The 20,329-nt window shown below is 40.4% G+C and overlaps 1 protein-coding gene across 11 annotated transcripts in view; it reads right to left on the minus strand.

Annotated features, from left to right (window-relative positions):
* Positions 1 to 1,480: 1,480 nt before the first annotated feature.
* The window catches only part of Dolk (Dolichol kinase), a 68,206-nt gene continuing 49,357 nt past the window's right edge, over positions 1,481 to 20,329 (minus strand). For all 11 annotated transcript variants that reach the window (XM_071691033.1, XM_071691037.1, XM_071691028.1 and 8 more), the window contains 4 exons: positions 19,653 to 19,876; positions 14,654 to 14,907; positions 13,554 to 13,695; positions 1,481 to 2,378 (listed from right to left, as the gene is read on the minus strand). In XM_071691033.1, coding sequence (XP_071547134.1) covers positions 1,890 to 2,378; positions 13,554 to 13,695; positions 14,654 to 14,907; positions 19,653 to 19,876 — 1,109 coding nt within the window. In that variant the 3' untranslated portion in view covers positions 1,481 to 1,889. The remainder of the gene's footprint in view (positions 2,379 to 13,553; positions 13,696 to 14,653; positions 14,908 to 19,652; positions 19,877 to 20,329) is intronic.

A 20,329-nucleotide genomic window follows, 5' to 3' on the forward strand; every position in this document is an offset into this window, starting at 1 on the left:
AGAGAGTGACAAAGCTTGGTGGGAAGGTTATACTGTTTGAGAGAGTGACATAGCTTGGTGGGAAGGTTATACTGTTTGAGAGAGTGACGTAGCTTGGTTGGAATGTAAGTTTGAACAGAGAACTTGGAGGAAGCAGAATGTTTAAGATATCTGGAGGAGGACATGGCAATGGATAAAACTATGGAAGGTGATGTCATATATATGTTAGGTTGAGAGCCTAAAGTCCTGGATGCACTCTGTGCAAAGACAGGTCACTGTCTGTGTGTGCGAAGATGATATGTTTGATTACAAAGTAGTCCCAATAGTGTTGCATGGATATGAAATATGGGCCCCAAATCAAAAAGTACAGAAGAGGATGGATGTGTTCGAAATGAAATGCTTTAGGATATTATGCAGAGAAAAGGGTAGATGAACTAAGAAATTACAGGGTATGAGAAAACTGTGATGCATAGTTGGAAAAGTATGACAAAGAGAGCAGAAGAGGGTGTGCTGATATAGGTTGGACATAAGGAGAGAATGAACGAGAAGATACTGACTAAAAGTATATACATGTCAGAAGTGGATGGGATAAGGAGGGAGGGGAGACTGAACGGGAGATGGAGGGATGAATTGAAAGATGCCTGAACATGCAGAAGGATACAGTGAATTGGAGCAATATGGTATATAAGGGGTTGTGAGCAGTCAGTTAGGTTGATCAAGGTCAAATAAAGTGGTCAGAGGAAACCACAGCAAAGTCTGCGGGTTGTCACATATAGGGGGCCCTTGTTTCAGTGCTTTATACATGACAGTAAAAGAGTGGATGTGAGCTCATGAGGCAATTCTTAAGTCTGTTCTTGAAGCTACCTCATGACACAAGAAACAGTGAACAAGTTTACAAGAAAAAAATGTCTCAGCCTCAATGAGCAGTAAATATAATTACCTGGGTGTATACACCCTAGTCACAGTCAAAGGGTTAAGAAACTTTTCCTGCTACTTGAGTTTGGAATTTGTTTGAACTAGAATTTGCCATATGTTAGTACTAGACTAAGTAGAATGAAAAAGATAAAAAAATAGATATCCCATTTTTTCTTCATTTTTAGTGTGCCCTCATATGAAGAGTCTACATACAGTGATTAATGTTTTATCATGTGATTTTTCAAAATTTCTAAAAACAATTTAGTAATTGCACCTCATCATAATGCTGCATATACAAGACCTTAAATACCCATACTTACACAAATTAGGAAGCAAAACACATGATATATCAAAACTAGTCACAACGACCTGTATCTTGTCTTGGACACCACATTACTGTAGAAAATACCACTACCTGTTTTAGCTTTTATCCTGCAAACAAAATTCAGTCACATCTATTTTCAAACTTAGCATTACATCTCTTCAAAACAAGGATTTATCCAGCTCATAGGCATATCTACTAACCACATCTGTCGTAAAAGGTCAAAGCCAAATAATTCATATCTGAGGATAAACAAGACACAGATTAACTAAATTAACAATCTTATTGGTGACAACAATTTTCTTAAAGCTTATTGTCAACAGTTTACCCCCATCTTGGAAAACTTTTCCTGTTTACTATTTGCTAACAATAGCTACAGCCTGTTTATCCAGTCTGACTACTTCTGTTCATATATGAATGCAAATGAATCTTTAATCCAGTAAAAAGAGAAATGAAAATGAAACTTAGCTCAATGGTTGAGGAACTTCAATGTGTGATTCTGTATATCCTTGTAGCTACATTTTCTGTATGTCTCCTGAATTCAATAACATTTTCCACTAATCCTGTAGGGTAGCTCATGCACTCTTCCATGTATCCATATTTCTGCAAAACTCCATACACTTTCTGTTAATCATGAGGAAAATCAACTGCATTTATCAATGCTGTAGCTCAGCTATAGATGCATTAAAGAGGTGTACAGAAGCAGCGGCAAGACAATATTATCAACCTGGTCTGTGAAAGCCTCCACAACTGCCACCAGTAAGATTGTCACAAGAAAATGGCTCCAAGCTGCCACAGACATTTTCACTGTGCCTATGCCAACCAAGAATAACACTGCTATCGTCTGGGCCATCACTCCACATACACTTCCTTCAACAGTCTTTTTGGTTCCTGACCATCTTGTTCGTCCAAGGTAAGTTCCACCCACAGAAGCTGCTGTATCTCCTATGCCAACAGCCAGCACACCAGCTAGTAGGGGCAACACTGTATCTGCCTGACTTTCATTCAAGGGACATGGGCTGAGCCATAGTGGTGAAGCTACTCCAGCCAGTAAGTAGATATGACTTACCGTCAATGAGCCTCCATCTTTTTCATCCATGAAGGTGACAAAAGCCTCGGATATCACTGAAGCAATGGGCTCTATCCCCAGTGCTCTCACCAACTGCAGTTAAAAAGAATAAATGTAAGCATTAGTAGATATTAAGACCATTTTTTTTTATCAAAAACAATTAAACAAGTTACCCACCCACATACACATGTATATACATAAATGCCTGCACAAGCACCTATACATACCTATACATTTCAACATATGCATACATATACATACACAGACATATACCTACATACACAAGTACATATTCATACTTGCTGCCTTTCTCCATTCCCATCGCCACCCTGAGACACATGAAACAGCAACCCTCTCCCCCCACTTGTGCATGAGGTAGCACTAGGAAAAGACAACAGAGGCCACATTTGTTCACACTCAGTCTCTACCTGTCATGTGTAATGCACCGAAATCACAGCTCCCTTTCCACATCCAGGCCCCACAAAACTTTCTATGGTTTATCCAAGATGCTTCACATGCCCTGGTTCAATCCACTGACAGCACATCGACATGGTAAACCACATTGTTCCAATTCAATCTATTCCTTGCATGCCTTTCACCCTCCTATATGTTCAGGCCCCAATCTCTCAAAATCTTTTTCACTCCATCCTTCCACCTAAATTTTGGTCTCCCACTTCTCGTTCCTTCCACCTTTGATATATATATCCTCTTTATCAATCTTTCCTCACTCATTCTCTCCACATGACCAATCCATTTCAATACACTCTCTTCTGCTCTCTCAACCACACTTGATATTACTACACATCCCTCTTACCCTTTCATTACCTACACGATCAAACCACCTCACACCACATTCTGTCCTCAAACATTTCATTTATAACGCATCCATCCTCCTCCACACAACCTTATCTAAAGCCCATGCATCAAAACCATATAACATTATTGGAACCGCTATTCCTTCAAAGATACCCATTTTTGCTCTCCGAGATAACATTCTTGCCTTCCACGCATTCTTCAACGCTCCTAAAACCTTCGCCCCCTCCCCCACCCTGTGACTCACTTTCATATCCATGGTTCCATACACTTCTAATTGCACTCCCAGATATCTAAAACACTTCACTTCTTCCAGTTTTTCTCCATTCAAACTTAATTTTTTCTTATATTTATTATACTTTGTCGTTGTCTCCTGTGTTTAGCGAGGTAGCGCAAGGAAACAGACGAAATAATGGCCCAACCCACCCACACACACATGTATATACATACAGGTCCACACACGCACATATACATATCTATACGTTTCAACATATACATATATTTATTTATTTATTTTGCTTTGTTGCTCTTTCCCACGTTAGCGAGGTAGCACAAGGAAACAGACGAAAGAATAGCCCAACCCACCCACATACACATGTATATACATACAGGTCCACACACGCAAATATAAATACCTATACATCTCAACGTTATTTATTTTATTTATTTTGCTTTGTCGCTGTCTCCCGCGTTTGCGAGGTAGTGCAAGGAAACAGACGAAAGAAAAGGCCCTACCCACCCCCATACACATGTATATACATACACGTCCACACATGCAAATATACATACCCATATATCTCAACGTATACCTATATATACACACACAGACATTTACATATATACACATATACATAATTCATACTGTCTATCTTTATTCATTCCCATCGCCACCCCGCCACACATGAAATAACACCCCCCCCCTTCTCATGTGCATGAGGTAGCACTAGGAATACACAACAAAGACCACATTCATTCACACTCAGTCTCTAGCTGTCATGTAATAATGCACCGAAACCACAGCTCCCTTTCCACATCCAGGCCCCACAGAACTTTCCATGGTTTACCCCAGACGCTTCACATGCCCTGGTTCAATCCATTGACAGCACGTCAACCCCGGTATACCACATCGTTCCAATTCACTCTATTCCTTGCATGCCTTTCACCCTCCTGCATGTTCAGGCCCCAATCACTCAAAATCTTTTTCACTCCATCTTTCCACCTCCAATTTGGTCTCTGACTTCTCATTCCTTGGTTCCAACAATGTTATGTGGTTGTGAGGCATGGGCTATGGATAGAGTTGTGCGGAGGAGGGTGGATGTGCTGGAAATGAGATGTTTGGGGACAATATGTGGTGTGAGGTGGCTTGATCAAGTAAGTAATAACAGGGTAAGAGAGATGTGTGGTAAAAAAAAAAAGTGTGGTTGAGAGAGCAGAAGAGGGTAATATATATATATATATATATATATATATATATATATATATATATATATATATATATATATATATATATATATATATATATTTATTTTATTTATTTATTTATTTATTCTATTTTGCTTTGTCGCTGTCTCCCACGTTAGCGAGGTAGCGCAAGGAAACAGACGAAAGAATGGCCCAACCCACCCACATACACATGTATATACATACACATCCACACACACAAATATACATACCTATACATCTCAATGTATACATATATATATACACACAGACATATACATATATACACATGTACATAATTCATACTGTCTGCCTTTATTTATTCACCTCGCCACAGATGGAATAACAAACCCCTCCCCCCTCGTGCGTGTGAGGTAGCGCTAGGAAAAGTCAACAAAGGCCACATTCGTTCACACTCAGTCTCGACCTGTCATGTAATAATGCACCAAAACCACAGCTCCCTTTCCACATCCAGGCCCCACAGAACTTTCCATGGTTTACCCCAGACGCTTCACATGCCCTGGTTCAATCCATTGACAGCACGTTGACCCCGGTATACTACATCGTTCCAATTCACTCTATTCCTTGCATGCCTTTCACCCTCCTGCATGTTCAGGCCCTGATCACACAAAATCTTTTTCACTCCATCTTTCCACCTCCAATTTGGTCTCCCACTTCTCCTCGTTCCCTCCACCTCTGACACATATATCCTCTTGGTCAATCTTTCCTCACTCATTCTCTCCATGTGACCAAACCATTTCAAAACACCCTCTTCTGCTCTCTCAACCACACTCTTTTTATATCCACACATCTCTCTTACCCTTACATTACTTACCCGATCAAACAACCTCACACCACATACTGTCCTCAAACATCTCATTTCCAGCACATCCACCCTCCTGCGCACAACTCTATCCATAGCCCACGCCTCGCAACCTTACAACATTGTTGGAACCACTATTCCTTCAAACATACCCATTTTTGCTTTCCGAGATAGTGTTCTCAACTTCCAAACATTCTTCACGGCTCCCAGAATTTTCGCCCACTCCCCCACCCTATGATTCACTTCTGCTTCCATAGTTCCATCTGCTGCCAGATCCACTCCCAGATATCTAAAACACTTTACTTCCTCCAGTTTTTCTCCAATCAAACTTACCTCCCAATTGACTTGACCCTCAACCCTTCTGTACCTAATAACCTTGCTCTTATTCACATTCACTCTCAACTTTCTTCTTCCACACACTTTACCAAACTCAATCACCAGCTTCTGCAGTTTTCACATGAGTCATCCACCAGCGCTGTATCATCAGCAAACAACAACTGACTCGCTTCCCAAGCTCTCTCATCCACAACAGACTGCATACTTGCCCCTTTTTCCAAAACTCTTGCATTCACCTCCCTAACAACCCTAACAACAACTTGCCTCCCACACCATATATTCTTAATACCTTCCACAGAGCATCTCTATCAGCTCTATCATATGCCTTCTCCAGATCCATAAATGCTACATACAAATCCATTTGCTTTTCTATGTATTTCTCACATACATTCTTCAAAGCAAACACCTGATCCACACATCCTCTACCACTTCTGAAACCACAATGCTCTTCCCCAATCTGATGCTCTGTACATGACTTCACCCTCTCAATCAATACCCTCCCATATAATTTACCAGGAATACTCAACAAACTTTTTTTTTTTTTCTTTTTTTGCTTTGTCGGTCTCCCGCGTCTGCGAGATAGCGCAAGGAAACAGACGAAAGAAATGGCCCAACCCACCCCCATGCACATGTATATACATACGTCCACACACGCAAATATACATACCTACACAGCTTTCCATGGTTTACCCCAGACGCTTCACATGCCCTGATTCAATCCACTGACAGCACGTCAACCCCGGTATACCACATCGCTCCAATTCACTCTATTCCTTGCCCTCCTTTCACCCTCCTGCATGTTCAGGCCCCGATCACACAAAATCTTTTTCACTCCATCTTTCCACCTCCAATTTGGTCTCCCTCTTCTCCTCGTTCCCTCCACCTCCGACACATATATCCTCTTGGTCAATCTTTCCTCACTCATTCTCTCCATGTGCCCAAACCATTTCAAAACACCCTCTTCTGCTCTCTCAACCACGCTCTTTTTATTGCCACACATCTCTCTTACCCTTACGTTACTTACTCGATCAAACCACCTCACACCACACATTGTCCTCAAACATCTCATTTTCAGCACATCCATCCTCCTGCGCACCACTCTATCCATAGCCCACGCCTCGCAACCATACAACATTGTTGGAACCACTATTCCTTCAAACATACTCATTTTTGCTTTCCAAGATAATGTTCTCGACTTCCACACATTCTTCAAGGCTCCCAGAATTTTCGCCCCCTCCCCCATCCTATGATCCACTTCCACTTCCATGGTTCCATCCGCTGCCAGATCCACTCCCAGATATCTAAAACACTTTACTTCCTCCAGTTTTTCTCCATTCAAACTCACCTCCCAATTGACTTGACCCTCAACCCTACTGTACCTAATAACCTTGCTCTTATTCACATTTACTCTTAACTTTCTTCTTTCACACACTTTACCAAACTCAGTCACCAGCTTCTGCAGTTTCTCACATGAATCAGCCACCAGCGCTGTATCATCAGCGAACAACAACTGACTCACTTCCCAAGCTCTCTCATCCCCAACAGACTTCATACTAGCCCCTCTTTCCAAAACTCTTGCATTCACCTCCCTAACAACCCCATCCATAAACAAATTAAACAACCATGGAGACATCACACACCCCTGCCGCAAACCTACATTCACTGAGAACCAATCACTTTCCTCTCTTCCTACACGTACACATGCCTTACATCCTCGATAAAAACTTTTCACTGCTTCTAACTACTTGCCTCCCACACCATATATTCTTAATACCTTCCACAGAGCATCTCTATCAACTCTATCATATGCCTTCTCCAGATCCATAAATGCTACATACAAATCCATTTGCTTTTCTAAGTATTTCTCACATACATTCTTCAAAGCAAACACCCGATCCACACATCCTCTACCACTTCTGAAACCACACTGCTCTTCCCCAATCTGATGCTCTGTACATGCCTTCACCCTCTCAATCAATACCCTCCCATATAATTTACCAGGAATACACAACAAACTTATACCTCTTTAATTTGAGCACTCACTCTTATCCCATTTGCCTTTGTACAATGGCACTATGCAATCATTCCGCCAATCTTCAGGCACCTCACCATGAATCATACATATATTAAATAACCTTACCAACCAGTCAACAATACAGGCACCCCCTTTTTTAATAAATTTCACTGCAATACCATCCAAACCTGCTGCCTTGCTGGCTTTCATCTTCCGCAAAGCTTTTACTACCTCTTCTCTGTTTACCAAATCATTCTCCATAACCCTCTCACTTTGCACACCACCTCGACCAAAACACCCTATATCTGCCACTCTATCATCAAACACATTCAACAAATCTTCAAAATACTCACTCCATCTCCTCACATCACCACCACTTGTTATCACCTCCCCATTAGCCCCCTTCACTGAAGTTCCCATTAGCTCCCTTGTCTTACGCACTTTATTTACCTCCTTCCAGAACATCTTTTTATTCTCCCTAAAATTTAATGATACTCTCTCACCTCAACTCTCATTTGCCCTCTTTTTCACCACTTGCACCTTTCTCTTGACCTCCAGCCTCTTTCTTTCATACATCTCCCACTCGTTTGCATTTTTTCCCTGCAAAAATCGACCAAATGCCTCTCTCTTCTCTTTCACTAATAATCTTACTTCTTCATCCCATCACTCACTACCCTTTCTAATCAACCCACCTCCCATGCTTCTCATGCCACAAGCATCTTTTGCGCAAGCCATCACTGCTTCCCTAAATACATCCCATTCCTCCCCCACACCCCTTACCTCCTTTGTTCTCACCTTTTTCCATTCTGTACTCAGTCTCTCCTGGTACTTCCTCACACAAGTTTCCTTCCCAAGCTCACTTACTCTCACCACTCTCTTCACCCCAACATTCTCTCTTCTTTTCTGAAAACCCATACAAATCTTCACCTTTGCCTCCACAAGATAATGACCAGACATCCCTCCAGTTGTACCTCTCAGCACATTAACATCCAAAAGTCTCTCTTTCGCACGCCTATCAATTAACACACAATCCAATAACGCTCTCTGGCCATCTCTCCTACTTACATACGTATACTTATGTATATCTCGCTTTTTAAACCAGGTATTCCCAATCACCAGTCCTTTTTCAGCACATAAATCTACAAGCTCTTCACCATTTCCATTTACAACACTGAACACCCCATGTATACCAATTATTCCCTTAACTGCCAAATTACTCACCTTTGCATTCAAATCACCCATCACTATAACCCGGTTTCGTGCATCAAAACCACTAACACACTCATTCAGCTGCTCCCAAAACACTTGCCTCTCATGATCTTTCTTCTCTTGCCCAGGTGCATATGCACCAATAATCACCCATCTCTCTCCATCAACTTTCAGTTTTACCCATATCAATCTAGAATTTACTTTCTTACACTATCACATACTCCCACCACTCCTGTTTCAGGAGTAGTGCTACTCCTTCCCTTGCTCTTGTCCTCTCACTAACCCCTGACTTTACTCCCAAGACATTCCCAAACCACTCTTCCCCTTTACCCTTGGGCTTCGTTTCACTCAGAGCCAAAACATCCAGGTTCCTTTCCTCAAACATACTACCAATCTCTCCTTTTTTCTCATCTTGGTTACATCCACACACATTTAGACACCCCAATCTGAGCCTTCAAGGAGGATGAGCACTCCCCGCGTAACTCCTTCTGTTTCCCCCTTTTTTTTCTTTTTTTTGCTTTGTCGCTGTCTCCCGCGTTTGCGAGGTAGCGCAAGGAAACAGACGAAAGAAATGGCCCAACCCACCCCCATACACATGTATATACATACGTCCACACACGCAAATATACATACCTACACAGCTTTCCTTGGTTTAGCCCCGACGCTTCACATGCCCTGATTCAACCCACTGACAGCACGTCAACCCCGGTATACCACATCGATCCAGTTCACTCTATTCCTTGCCCTCCTTTCACCCTCCTGCATGTTCAGGCCCCGATCACACAAAATCTTTTTCACTCCATCTTTCCACCTCCAATTTGGTCTCCCACTTCTCCTTGTTCCCTCCACCTCCGACACATATATCCTCTTGGTCAATCTTTCCTCAATCATTCTCTCCATGTGCCCAAACCATTTCAAAACACCCTCTTCTGCTCTCTCAACCACGCTCTTTTTATTTCCAAACATCTCTCTTACCCTTACGTTACTTACTCGTTCAAACCACCTCACACCACACATTGTCCTCAAACATCTCATTTCCAGCACATCCATCCTCCTGCGCACAACTCTATCCATAGCCCATGCCTCGCAACCATACAACATTGGTGGAACCACTATTCCTTCAAACATACCCATTTTTGCTTTCCGAGATAATGTTCTCGACTTCCACACATTCTTCAAGGCTCCCAGAATTTTCGCCCCCTCCCCCACCCTATGATCCACTTCCGCTTCCATGGTTCCATCCGCTGCCAGATCCACTCCCAGATATCTAAAACACTTTACTTCCTCCAGTTTTTCTCCATTCAAACTTACCTCCCAATTGACTTGACCCTCAACCCTACTGTACCTAATAACCTTGCTCTTATTCACATTTACTCTTAACTTTATTCTTTCACACACTTTACCAAACTCAGTCACCAGCTTCTGCAGTTTCTCACATGAATCAGCCACCAGCGCTGTATCATCAGCGAACAACAACTGACTCACTTCCCAAGCTCTCTCATCCCCAACAGACTTCATACTTGCCCCTCTTTCCAAAACTCTTGCATTCATCTCCCTAACAACCCCATCCATAAACAAATTAAACAACCATGGAGACATCACACACCCCTGCCACAAACCTACATTCACTGAGAACCAATCATTTTCCTCTCTTCCTACACGTACACATGCCTTACATCCTTGATAAAAACTCTTCACTGCTTCTAACAACTTGCCTCCCACACCATATATTCCCCTTTTAAATATATATATTACCTTATAATCTTTACCTCTTTCCAAAAACATTCTTATCCTCTGAAGAGTTTACCGATACTTGCTCACCCCAATTCTCATTTGCCCTCTATTTCAATCCCTGTACCTTCCTTGTGACCGTCTGTTGCTTTCTCTTATACGTATCCCAATCATTTTCACTCAACTGTAAGTAATGCCCAAATGCCTCAGTTTTCTCTTTCACCAGCAACTTTTTTTTTTCATCCCAATACTCACTACCCTCTTTAATCTGCCGACCTCACATCTTTTGCATGCCACATGTATCTCTTGCACATGCTAGCACTGTTTCCCTGAATACCTTCCATTCCTCACCCACTCCCTTTGCTTCATTTACTCTCATCTTTTGCCATTCTACACTCAATCTCTCCTTGTATTTCTTCACACAAGTCTCTTTTCCTGGCTCACTTACTCTCGCCATTCTTCTCTGACACTGTTTCCTCTTTTTCAAAAATTTCTACAAAACATCACCCTTACCTCCACAAGACAGTGATCAGACATCCCTCCAGCTGCCCCTCTCAGCACATGTACATCCAAAAGTCTATCAATTGATATGTAAGGCAATAATGCCCATTGACCATCTCTCCTACTCACATATGTATACTTGTGTATATATCTCTTTTTAAACAAAGTATTCCTAATTACCAGTTTTTTCAGCACACAAATCCACAAGCTCCTCACCATTTTCCACTCATAACAATGAATACCTCATGTGCCCCAATTATACCCTCAACTGCCAAATTACTTACCTTCACATTTAAATTACCTACCACTAATGCCTGGGTCTCTTACATCAAAACTGCTGACTCTCATTCAGCTGCTTCCAAAATGCTTGCCTCTCAAGATCTTTCTTTTCAAGGCAAGGTGCATAAGCACTAATAATCACCCATTTCTCACCATCCACTTTCAGTTTTACCCACATCAATCTAGAATTTACTTCCTTACACTGTATGACACACCCCCAGAACTCCTGCTTCAGGAGTGGTGCTACTCTTCCTTCACTCTTGTCCTTTCACCAACCCCTGACTTTACTCCTAAGACATTTCTAAACCATTCTTCCCATTTACCCTTGAGTTATGGTTCAAGCAGAGACAGGATATCCAGGTATTTCTGGAAAAATGTTGCCAAGATATCAAACAAAAAATGCGCAAATACTCTACTGGAAAAAAGGAAAGACTCTTCAACATTCTACTCAGAGACATCAGGAACATTAGTCAAGCAAACACTAAAACCCTAGAAGAAAACTGGATGAATGATCAATGAAAATATCTGGTCAACTTAAGTACACACTTAAAGCTGAAGAAGATCAGAGTATTTTGAACACAGCAAGATATGATGAAAATTCTCATTAATACTCAGAGGTACGTAGGTACTCCTTCCAACATGCATACATGACCAACTCTCCTAGTAAGATCTCTACAGCATTTAGTTACATCATTTTTTTTATATATTCATAGCACCTTCCACAACATAACTCTGTCAATCCTATCATATGTTTTCAGCAGATCCATAAAGACTATGGGGATAGGGGATTAAGAATACTTCCCACGTATTCCCTGCGTGTCGTAGAAGGCGACTAAAAGGGGAGGGAGCGGGGGGCTGGAAATCCTCCCCTCTCGTTTTTTTTTTAATTTTCCAAAAGAAGGAACAGAGAATTGGGCCAGGTGAGGGTATTCCCTCAAAGGCCCAGTCCTCTGTTCTTAATGCTACCTCGCTAACGCGGGAAATGGCGAATAGTTTAAAAGAAAAGAAAAAGCACCTACCACAACATAACTCTGTCAATCCTATCATATGTTTTCAGCAGATCCATAAAGACTATGGTTTATTATTAGGTACAGGTCTTTCTTTCTTTAATGCATGTTCACTGTTTCCAGTATGTGTGAGGTAGCATCAAAAACGTAAAACAGGGCCTTAGACGAAAATCCTCACCTGACTCTTTCCTCTGTTCTTTTGGATAGCTTGTAATGATAACAGGAGGGAAGAATTTCCAGCCTCCTGCTCCCATACCTCTTCAATGCCTTCTACAACATGCAGGATATTTGAGGGTAGTAGAGGGTGGTTTATTATTAGGTACAGGTCTTTCTTTCTTTAATGCATATTCACTGTTTCCAGTATGTGTGAGGTAGCATCAAAAACGTAAAACAGGGCCTTAGACGAAAATCCTCATCTGACTCTTTCCTCTGTTCTTTTGGATAGCTTGTAATGATAACAGGAGGGAAGAATTTCCAGCCTCCTGCTCCCATACCTCTTCAATGCCTTCTACAACATGCAGGATATTTGAGGGTAGTATTCTTTCTACCAATCCCAAGGGATAATAAGGTACAGATACTCATTCAGATTTTTTATCATTGCTCGACATAAAAATACTTCTACTACCATCTAGCTCCTACACACCTATGAACTTCAAAAGTCCCTCCTTGGTGCTGCTAATCTATACCACACCAAAATATGTATGTGACCCCAACTTCCAACAGCAAACACTATAAAATTATTCTATGTATAAAATGTTCCAAAAATCAGAGTGTACTGGGATCTCTCTGACACATATCTGTAGCATACATCCTTGCGCTACCTCGCAAACGCGGGAGACAGCAAAAAAAAAAAAAAAAAAAAAAAAAAAAAAATCTAAATATTATGTGTACATGGTTCATCTCACCTATGGCAAACAAAACATTATGCAATGTACTGGATCCTCTTCTCCAGCTACTTATCACCAGCAAATTTCAAAACATCATGCATGTTAGATTTGCTGCTACAATATCTCCAGAAACACTACAACATTACATGATTTGTGTTCCTAACTGCTGCCAACTTCCTTCTATAAACAAGAAAACATGACGTGCTAGATCCTCTTGTTACTGCTTACCTCTAATAATATGCAAAACATTATGGCAGCTGTGGCAGCAAGGTGGGTGAAGGTGGGCTCTAACAGTAAGCCAGGAGTAAACACAAGAACTATCAAAATGTGGAAGATCTTCCGCAACACTGTTGTGGCTACACTGCTGCTTCTTCATTGGAGAGAAGAGAAACATGTCAGAAGAAATTTAGTCAAAATAAGAATGTGATTATCATTACCATTAAAACAATGAATACATCCTCAGTCACATGCAATGTAAATCACTGCATATAAATCAACAATGGTTATCAACTTTGAATACATAGTGAAATTAGTATAACATAAAGAGGACAATATTCTTAATATGGCTAAGAAAATTATGTAAAAGTACATCCTTTAAACTTTTTCTATTCTATTTACTACAGTATGGCAGGATTGCATGTAGCAAGATAGGGACTGCCAAGAAGTGCTTTAGCTCGAGCCAAACCACATTCAAATCATCCATCACTAATGCCCAATCTCTTGCATCAAAATTGCTGACACACACAGCTCCTCCTAAAACACTTGCCCATATTCCTGTCTTCTCTATTCCAGGTACATAAGCATTATCCATCCTTTGTAATCTACTTCCATTTTCACCCAAATCAGTCTGGTATTCCCTTATGTTCACTAGTTCTCAAAATACAAGGACTTACAATCTGTATACTAAAAAAACCATAAATAAAAGACCATGGTACCATCTGACCTCCAAAAGAAAAGAAGCAGGTGTCAAGCAACAGTCAGTAAGTCCAGTTCAAACAGTGCCAATATACAAGTATGAATGCTTGAGTAAGAGGTTCCTAAGTACCAAATCACCTCAAATGTTGTAACATAACAAGGAGTGACAGGTTTTTGTATAGCTGTAAATCGGCATCTGCCAAGGTCATATTTTCTATGATGGTTGAAGGGGATGCATCATTATGGATTAACCTCATTTTTAGGGGTTTAAATGGCATTTCAATCCCCTCTAAGGAAATGCCTCCTCAGATGAAGAGAGAATTCTAATCTGAAAGTAAAGAATTAAACTGAAAATGTGATGATTAACAATTACAACCTGCATAAAATAGATCTGCCATTCCTTAGTGCCTCACCTTCTGGCTTTGATAGTTATGGCTACAGCCAAGAGTGTCAGCCCGGACCACCAGCCTAGGAGTGTTGATCTGATTGGCGTTACCATTATCACACCCAGGAGCCAAATTGGTGTCCACTTTCCAAGTAAATATGATGATATTGCCATTCCTATGACACCACAACTGCAAACGTATGGCATAAACATTCGAGAAGCACGCAGAAGTGGAAACTTGTACACACCCAACATCAATAATAAAAGTACAAGTACTGCCGTCTGAAATTGACATTACACAATATAAAAATTTGGCCAAATGATTATCTTTATTGTATGGATATCACAGTTGAAATGGTTAGTATCTAAAAATACTAATTTTACTGTTTCTAATGCATAGTTCAAGGTTTGAATGAGAAAGGTTTCCCTTCTATTCCTATGTTTACTATATTTTCTACTATTACACTGGAAAGATGAGACACAAAAGCACAAACTTTCCATGAAAAATAGCAGATATAAAAAGATTAGTAAAACACTAATACAATAGTATACAATGTGAATGAGCAGGTCCGGATTTCCCAATAAGTCAACTAGGCCTTGGCCTAGGTTGGCAGCTCAAGGTGGAGTGGCAAATCTTTACAGCTGTTTACTTTTATCATGCACAATTATGTGAAAAACTTATAGTGTGCAAAGCTGGTGAACTCGCAAAATTAAGATGCAACCCTTGATCTGACAAGTTTACTACTAGTAATGTAGAGTTTGTTATGGGAGGAGTAACTGGCCTGAGAGCAGCTGTGAGGGTAAATCTGGCCCTCTCTACACATAAGATAAGGATGGGATTCAATGTATGAAGGAGAATGCAACAGGTAGGATTATTAGGCCAGCAACATAAAAAAGTTACCCATAAAAAACCATCTAAGATGAATGTTTGTTGAAAATAGGCATCCTTGCTAGATAAATTACAAGTAGGAAAAGGATAAGGATGTAAGCAGATGTTCATCCTGATTTTGATTCTAGAAATAATTTTCAAGATCATTACTAGAGACGTAACGGATGTCTGAATTCAGAGATCCACTGGTGAGGATGTGTAATTGGATATCATGCTTACGTATTTTGCAGATGCAAATGTCACTTTCTAAAAACAGTGGATGTAGATGCGAATGTCAGACTATGAAATCCCCGTGAATGCGGATGCAGATGTTTTCAGGATATTTTGTTATATATTCTAATAGATTAAGAATTACTGATTCGTTATAGGACATCAATCATTTCTAAATGGCTGCTACTTTTCTTACAAAGTATTGTGTTATTATAGCTTATTGTTATGATGAGTTTCAGCCTAGCAAGTTGTGTGTTACAGGATGTGGGACGGAGACCTGACTCGTGCATCCTGCCAACCACTTTCCCCAACCTCCACCCTTTTGAAATAGAGTAACATAACTCCAAATATAGTAACAGCTGTTCTTTCAACACTTGCTCATTCAGTATTCAAAAAGCAAGATAGGCAAGTTTTTCTTCAGAAACAAAAGTTTCTCTGCCTTTTCTGCTAAAAGTTGCTTATATTTTACATCATAGATCAAGCCAGCACCACTGAATAGCTGCTCACTTGGAACACTGCTTGGGGACAGTAAAGACATCGGCAAGCAACCTTCACCATATCAAAGTAGATTCTCATCCTTTCTTTCTCCCATCACAAACTGTCTTCGTTTGTTCCATTGACTCTCTTTTCCTTAAGATGCCACTCAATATCTTCCATTGTACTCTTCCTTGCTGCATGTGTCTCACTTCATCATCACTTCTGGAAACAAGAATAGAAGTCACTGCTTCATCCGATGTTCCATAGGTGTTGGTTGTGTTAAATGTTCATGTTTTGTCATCTCTTCATTTTCTGGTTGGTTCGTCATCTTCATTTGCCTTGGTGTTCAACTGAGTCAACTCTTTACATACTCTGGTAATTGATGATTTTACATGATCAGTGATGCGAGAAGATAAAAAGAATTTACTTATATATCTTGAATCAAGATATGTTTCAACTCTGTACAAATCTTTACTTTCAAAGCCAGGAAAATCTTTTTTCAACATCAGCTCACATTGTTTGTTTCATGATGATGTTTACTACCTGTGTTGCTTATGTATCTTGAGGTGACTCAATCATTGATTTGATATTTGGTTCAGAGCCAGAAACTGAGGTATCAATTACCTCTGAAACTTCTGATGTGCTTGGCTGAAGAGTGGTTTTCAAGGAAACTACAAGAGGTATCACATTATCTAATGTAGATGTTGAGTCAATCTTTCTGTGATATCTTCATAAGGTTCTAGAGCTTTAGCACATTTGGACATTATTAACCATTCAGTGGTACTGAGGTGCCTTATTTTGGAATTGGTAGCAGCATACAAGGATAGTGACTCCTTTATTTCTAGTGTTCTTTTCAGCATGTACAAAGTGCTGTTCCACCTTGTGGGTGTATTATGGACAACACATGGCTTGCAGCCTGTCCTGAATCTTTTTTAGTTCACCTTGTGCCATTGTTGAGTGATGAAATTGAGTAGCAAAGCTGCAACAATTTTTAATTATCTTATCTATTTCGTCCTGTGATGATATTCCTGTTTTAGCAACTTGTTGTATTTCATGCACAACACACTCCAAAATATTTACACCTGAGAGGAATAGAGCTCTTTTCATTTTTGCTCCAGCATCACACAAAACACAGTTCACATTCATACTAAATATCCCCCACTTCATCAACTCTCCTGTGTGTCGTTCTTGTAGTAGTTCAGCACCTAACACAAAGTCCATTCTTCCCAGGAACACTTGACAAAGTTATGCCTCTGTTGTTTGAACACTCACCTTTATCTCCTTTGCCTTTGTACAATGGCACTATGCATGCATTCCACCAATCCTTAGGCACTTCATCATGATCCATACATACATTGAATATCCTTACAAACCACTCAACAACACAGTCAACCAATTTTTTAATAAATTCTACTGCACCACCATCCAAACCCACTGCCTTGCCTTGCCTTACTTCATCTTCTGCAAAGTCTTCACTACCTCTTCTCTCTTAACCAAACCATTCTCCCTGACCCTCTCATTTTGCACACCACCCCCAACCAAAGCACCCCATATCTGCCCCTCTATCAAAACACCTTCAACAAAGCAAAATACTCACTCCATCTCACTTCATTACTACGTGTTATTACTTCCCCACTTGCCCCATTCATCGATGTTTCCATTTGTTCTCTTGTCTCATGCATGTTATTTACCTCCTTCGAAAACATTTTTTATTCTCCCTAATAATACTCTCTCACACCAACTCTCATTTGCCCTCTTTTTCAACCCTTGCACCTTCCTTTTGACCTCCTGCCTCTTTCTTTTATACATCTCTCAGTCATTTGCACTCCTTCCTTGCAAGTATTGTCCCAATGCTTCTCTTTTCTCTTTCACTATCAACTTACCTCTTCAAGCTATCACTCACTAACCATTCTAATCTGCCCACCTCCCACCTTTCTTATGCCACATACATCTTTTGTGCAAGCCATCACTGCTTCCCTAAATACATACCATTCTTCACCCACTCCCCTCACGTCATTTGCTCTCACCTTTTGCCATTCTAAACTCAATATCTCCTAGTAATTCCTCACACAAGTCTCCTTTCTAAGCTCCCTTACTCTCACCACTCTCTTCTCCCTAACATTTTCTCTTCTTTTTTGAAAACCTCTACAAATTTTCATCTTCACCTCCACAAGATAGTGATCAGACATCCCTCAAGCTGCCCCTCTCAGCACATCAACGTCCAAAAGTCTCTCTTTTACAAACCTATCAATTAACACATAATCCAATATACCCTCTGACCATCTCTCTCATTCACATATGTATACTTATGTATATCTCTCTTTTTAAATCAGGTATTCCCAATCACAGTCTTTTTGTGGCACACAACTCCACAAGCTCTTCACCATTTCCATTCAAAACACTGAATAGCCTATGTACACCTATCATATCCTCAACTTCCACATTACTCACCTTTGCATTTAAATCACCCATCACTAAAACCCAGTCTTGTGCATCAAAGCTGCTATCACACTCATTCAGCTACTCCCAAAACACTTGTCTCTCATGATCTTTCTTATCATGACCAAGTGCATAAGCACCAATAATCACCCATCTCTCTCCATCCACTTTCACTTTTACCAACATCAATCTAGAATTTACTTTCTTACACTCTATCACATACTCCCACAACTCCTGCTTCAGGAGTAGTGCTACTCCTTCCTTAGCTCTTGTCCTCTCACCAACCCCTGACTTTACTCCTAAGACTTTCCTAAACCACTCTTCCCCTTTACCCTTGAGCTTCATCTCACTCGGAGCCAGAACATCCAGGTTTCTTTCCTCAAACAAATTACCTACAAACTACCTATCTCTCCTTTCTTCTCATGTTGGTTAAATCCACACACATTCAGAAGTCCCAATCTGAGCCTTCAAGCAGAATGAGCACTCCCCACATGACTCCTTCTGTTTCCCATTTTAGAAATTGAAATATAAGGAAGGAACAGTTTCCAGCCCCCTCCTCCCAACCCCTTTAGTCGCCTTGTATGACTTATGATTTTTCAACTTTATAATGGTGCTATATCTAACACTTTATTATAAAACAGGCTTTGTGTTAGATGATTTTGTCCAGCTGTGGGCTAATGTAAGTGTTCTGAAAACATTCAAAGTATGCTAGGCTAAGCTATGCTATGATGTTCAGTGTGTTAGATGTACAGTACTAAATGTACATATTAAATGTATTTCAGACTTATTTTATTCAATTTACAATGGGTTTATCAGAATGTCTCCCATCGTAAGTCGAGGAGCATCTGTACATATATATATATATAGACTACAGCAACAACTCATCACAAAAAATAATTAATGGTTCATCTGATACAAGAGTATTTCATTCTGGGGTGTGCTGTTTTATAATAAATTACTACAAACACTGCATTTTGCTTTATGTAAAACGAAAAGTGTGATCACAATATACCTGAATGAAGACACTGATCTCTTGTAAGTGTGTGAAATTCCTTTGCTGCACAATAGTGTAAAATAGGCTGTGAAAGGAGCAAGTGATTGTTAGTGCTCCTGTCTGCCCCACTACAGCTCCTTCCCCAAGGCTGAAGCTTCCAGGGAAGGTCCTGAACAGCCATTGAGTCAATTCATACAGAACCCATGTGCATGCTGTTGTAGTTATAACGGCAGTGAGCAGATCTGTTATAAAGATATGATACATAAATTTTGCATTTCATTTATATCATTTCTCCAAATTAATTGTCCAGCAGTGACTGGTGCCCCAAGATGTCCAGCAACTATCAATCTTGATCATATAACAAGAGGGAAATTTCTTTTCTAAATCAATTACCTATTCCATACGAATCTTGAGAGACATCACACACAAGCATCCCTTTGCCACCAAACAAAAAAGGCAGAAAAAAGCCACTCCTTGTCAGTTACGAATTCATAACACAATAGGGAGTGCTCATCCTGGGGTGAGGCTCAGGCTGGAGAGTCTAAACGTGACTGAATGTAACCAAGGTGAGAAGACGAGAGATAAGTAGTATGTTTGAGGAAGAAACCTTGATGCCCTAGCTCTGAGTGATACAAAGCTTATGGGTAAAGGGGAAGAATGCTTTGGGAATGTCTTTAGAGTCATGGGCTGGTGAA

Source organism: Panulirus ornatus, chromosome 50, assembly GCF_036320965.1.
Source record: "Panulirus ornatus isolate Po-2019 chromosome 50, ASM3632096v1, whole genome shotgun sequence".
NCBI classification, from domain to species: Eukaryota; Metazoa; Arthropoda; class Malacostraca; order Decapoda; family Palinuridae; genus Panulirus; species Panulirus ornatus.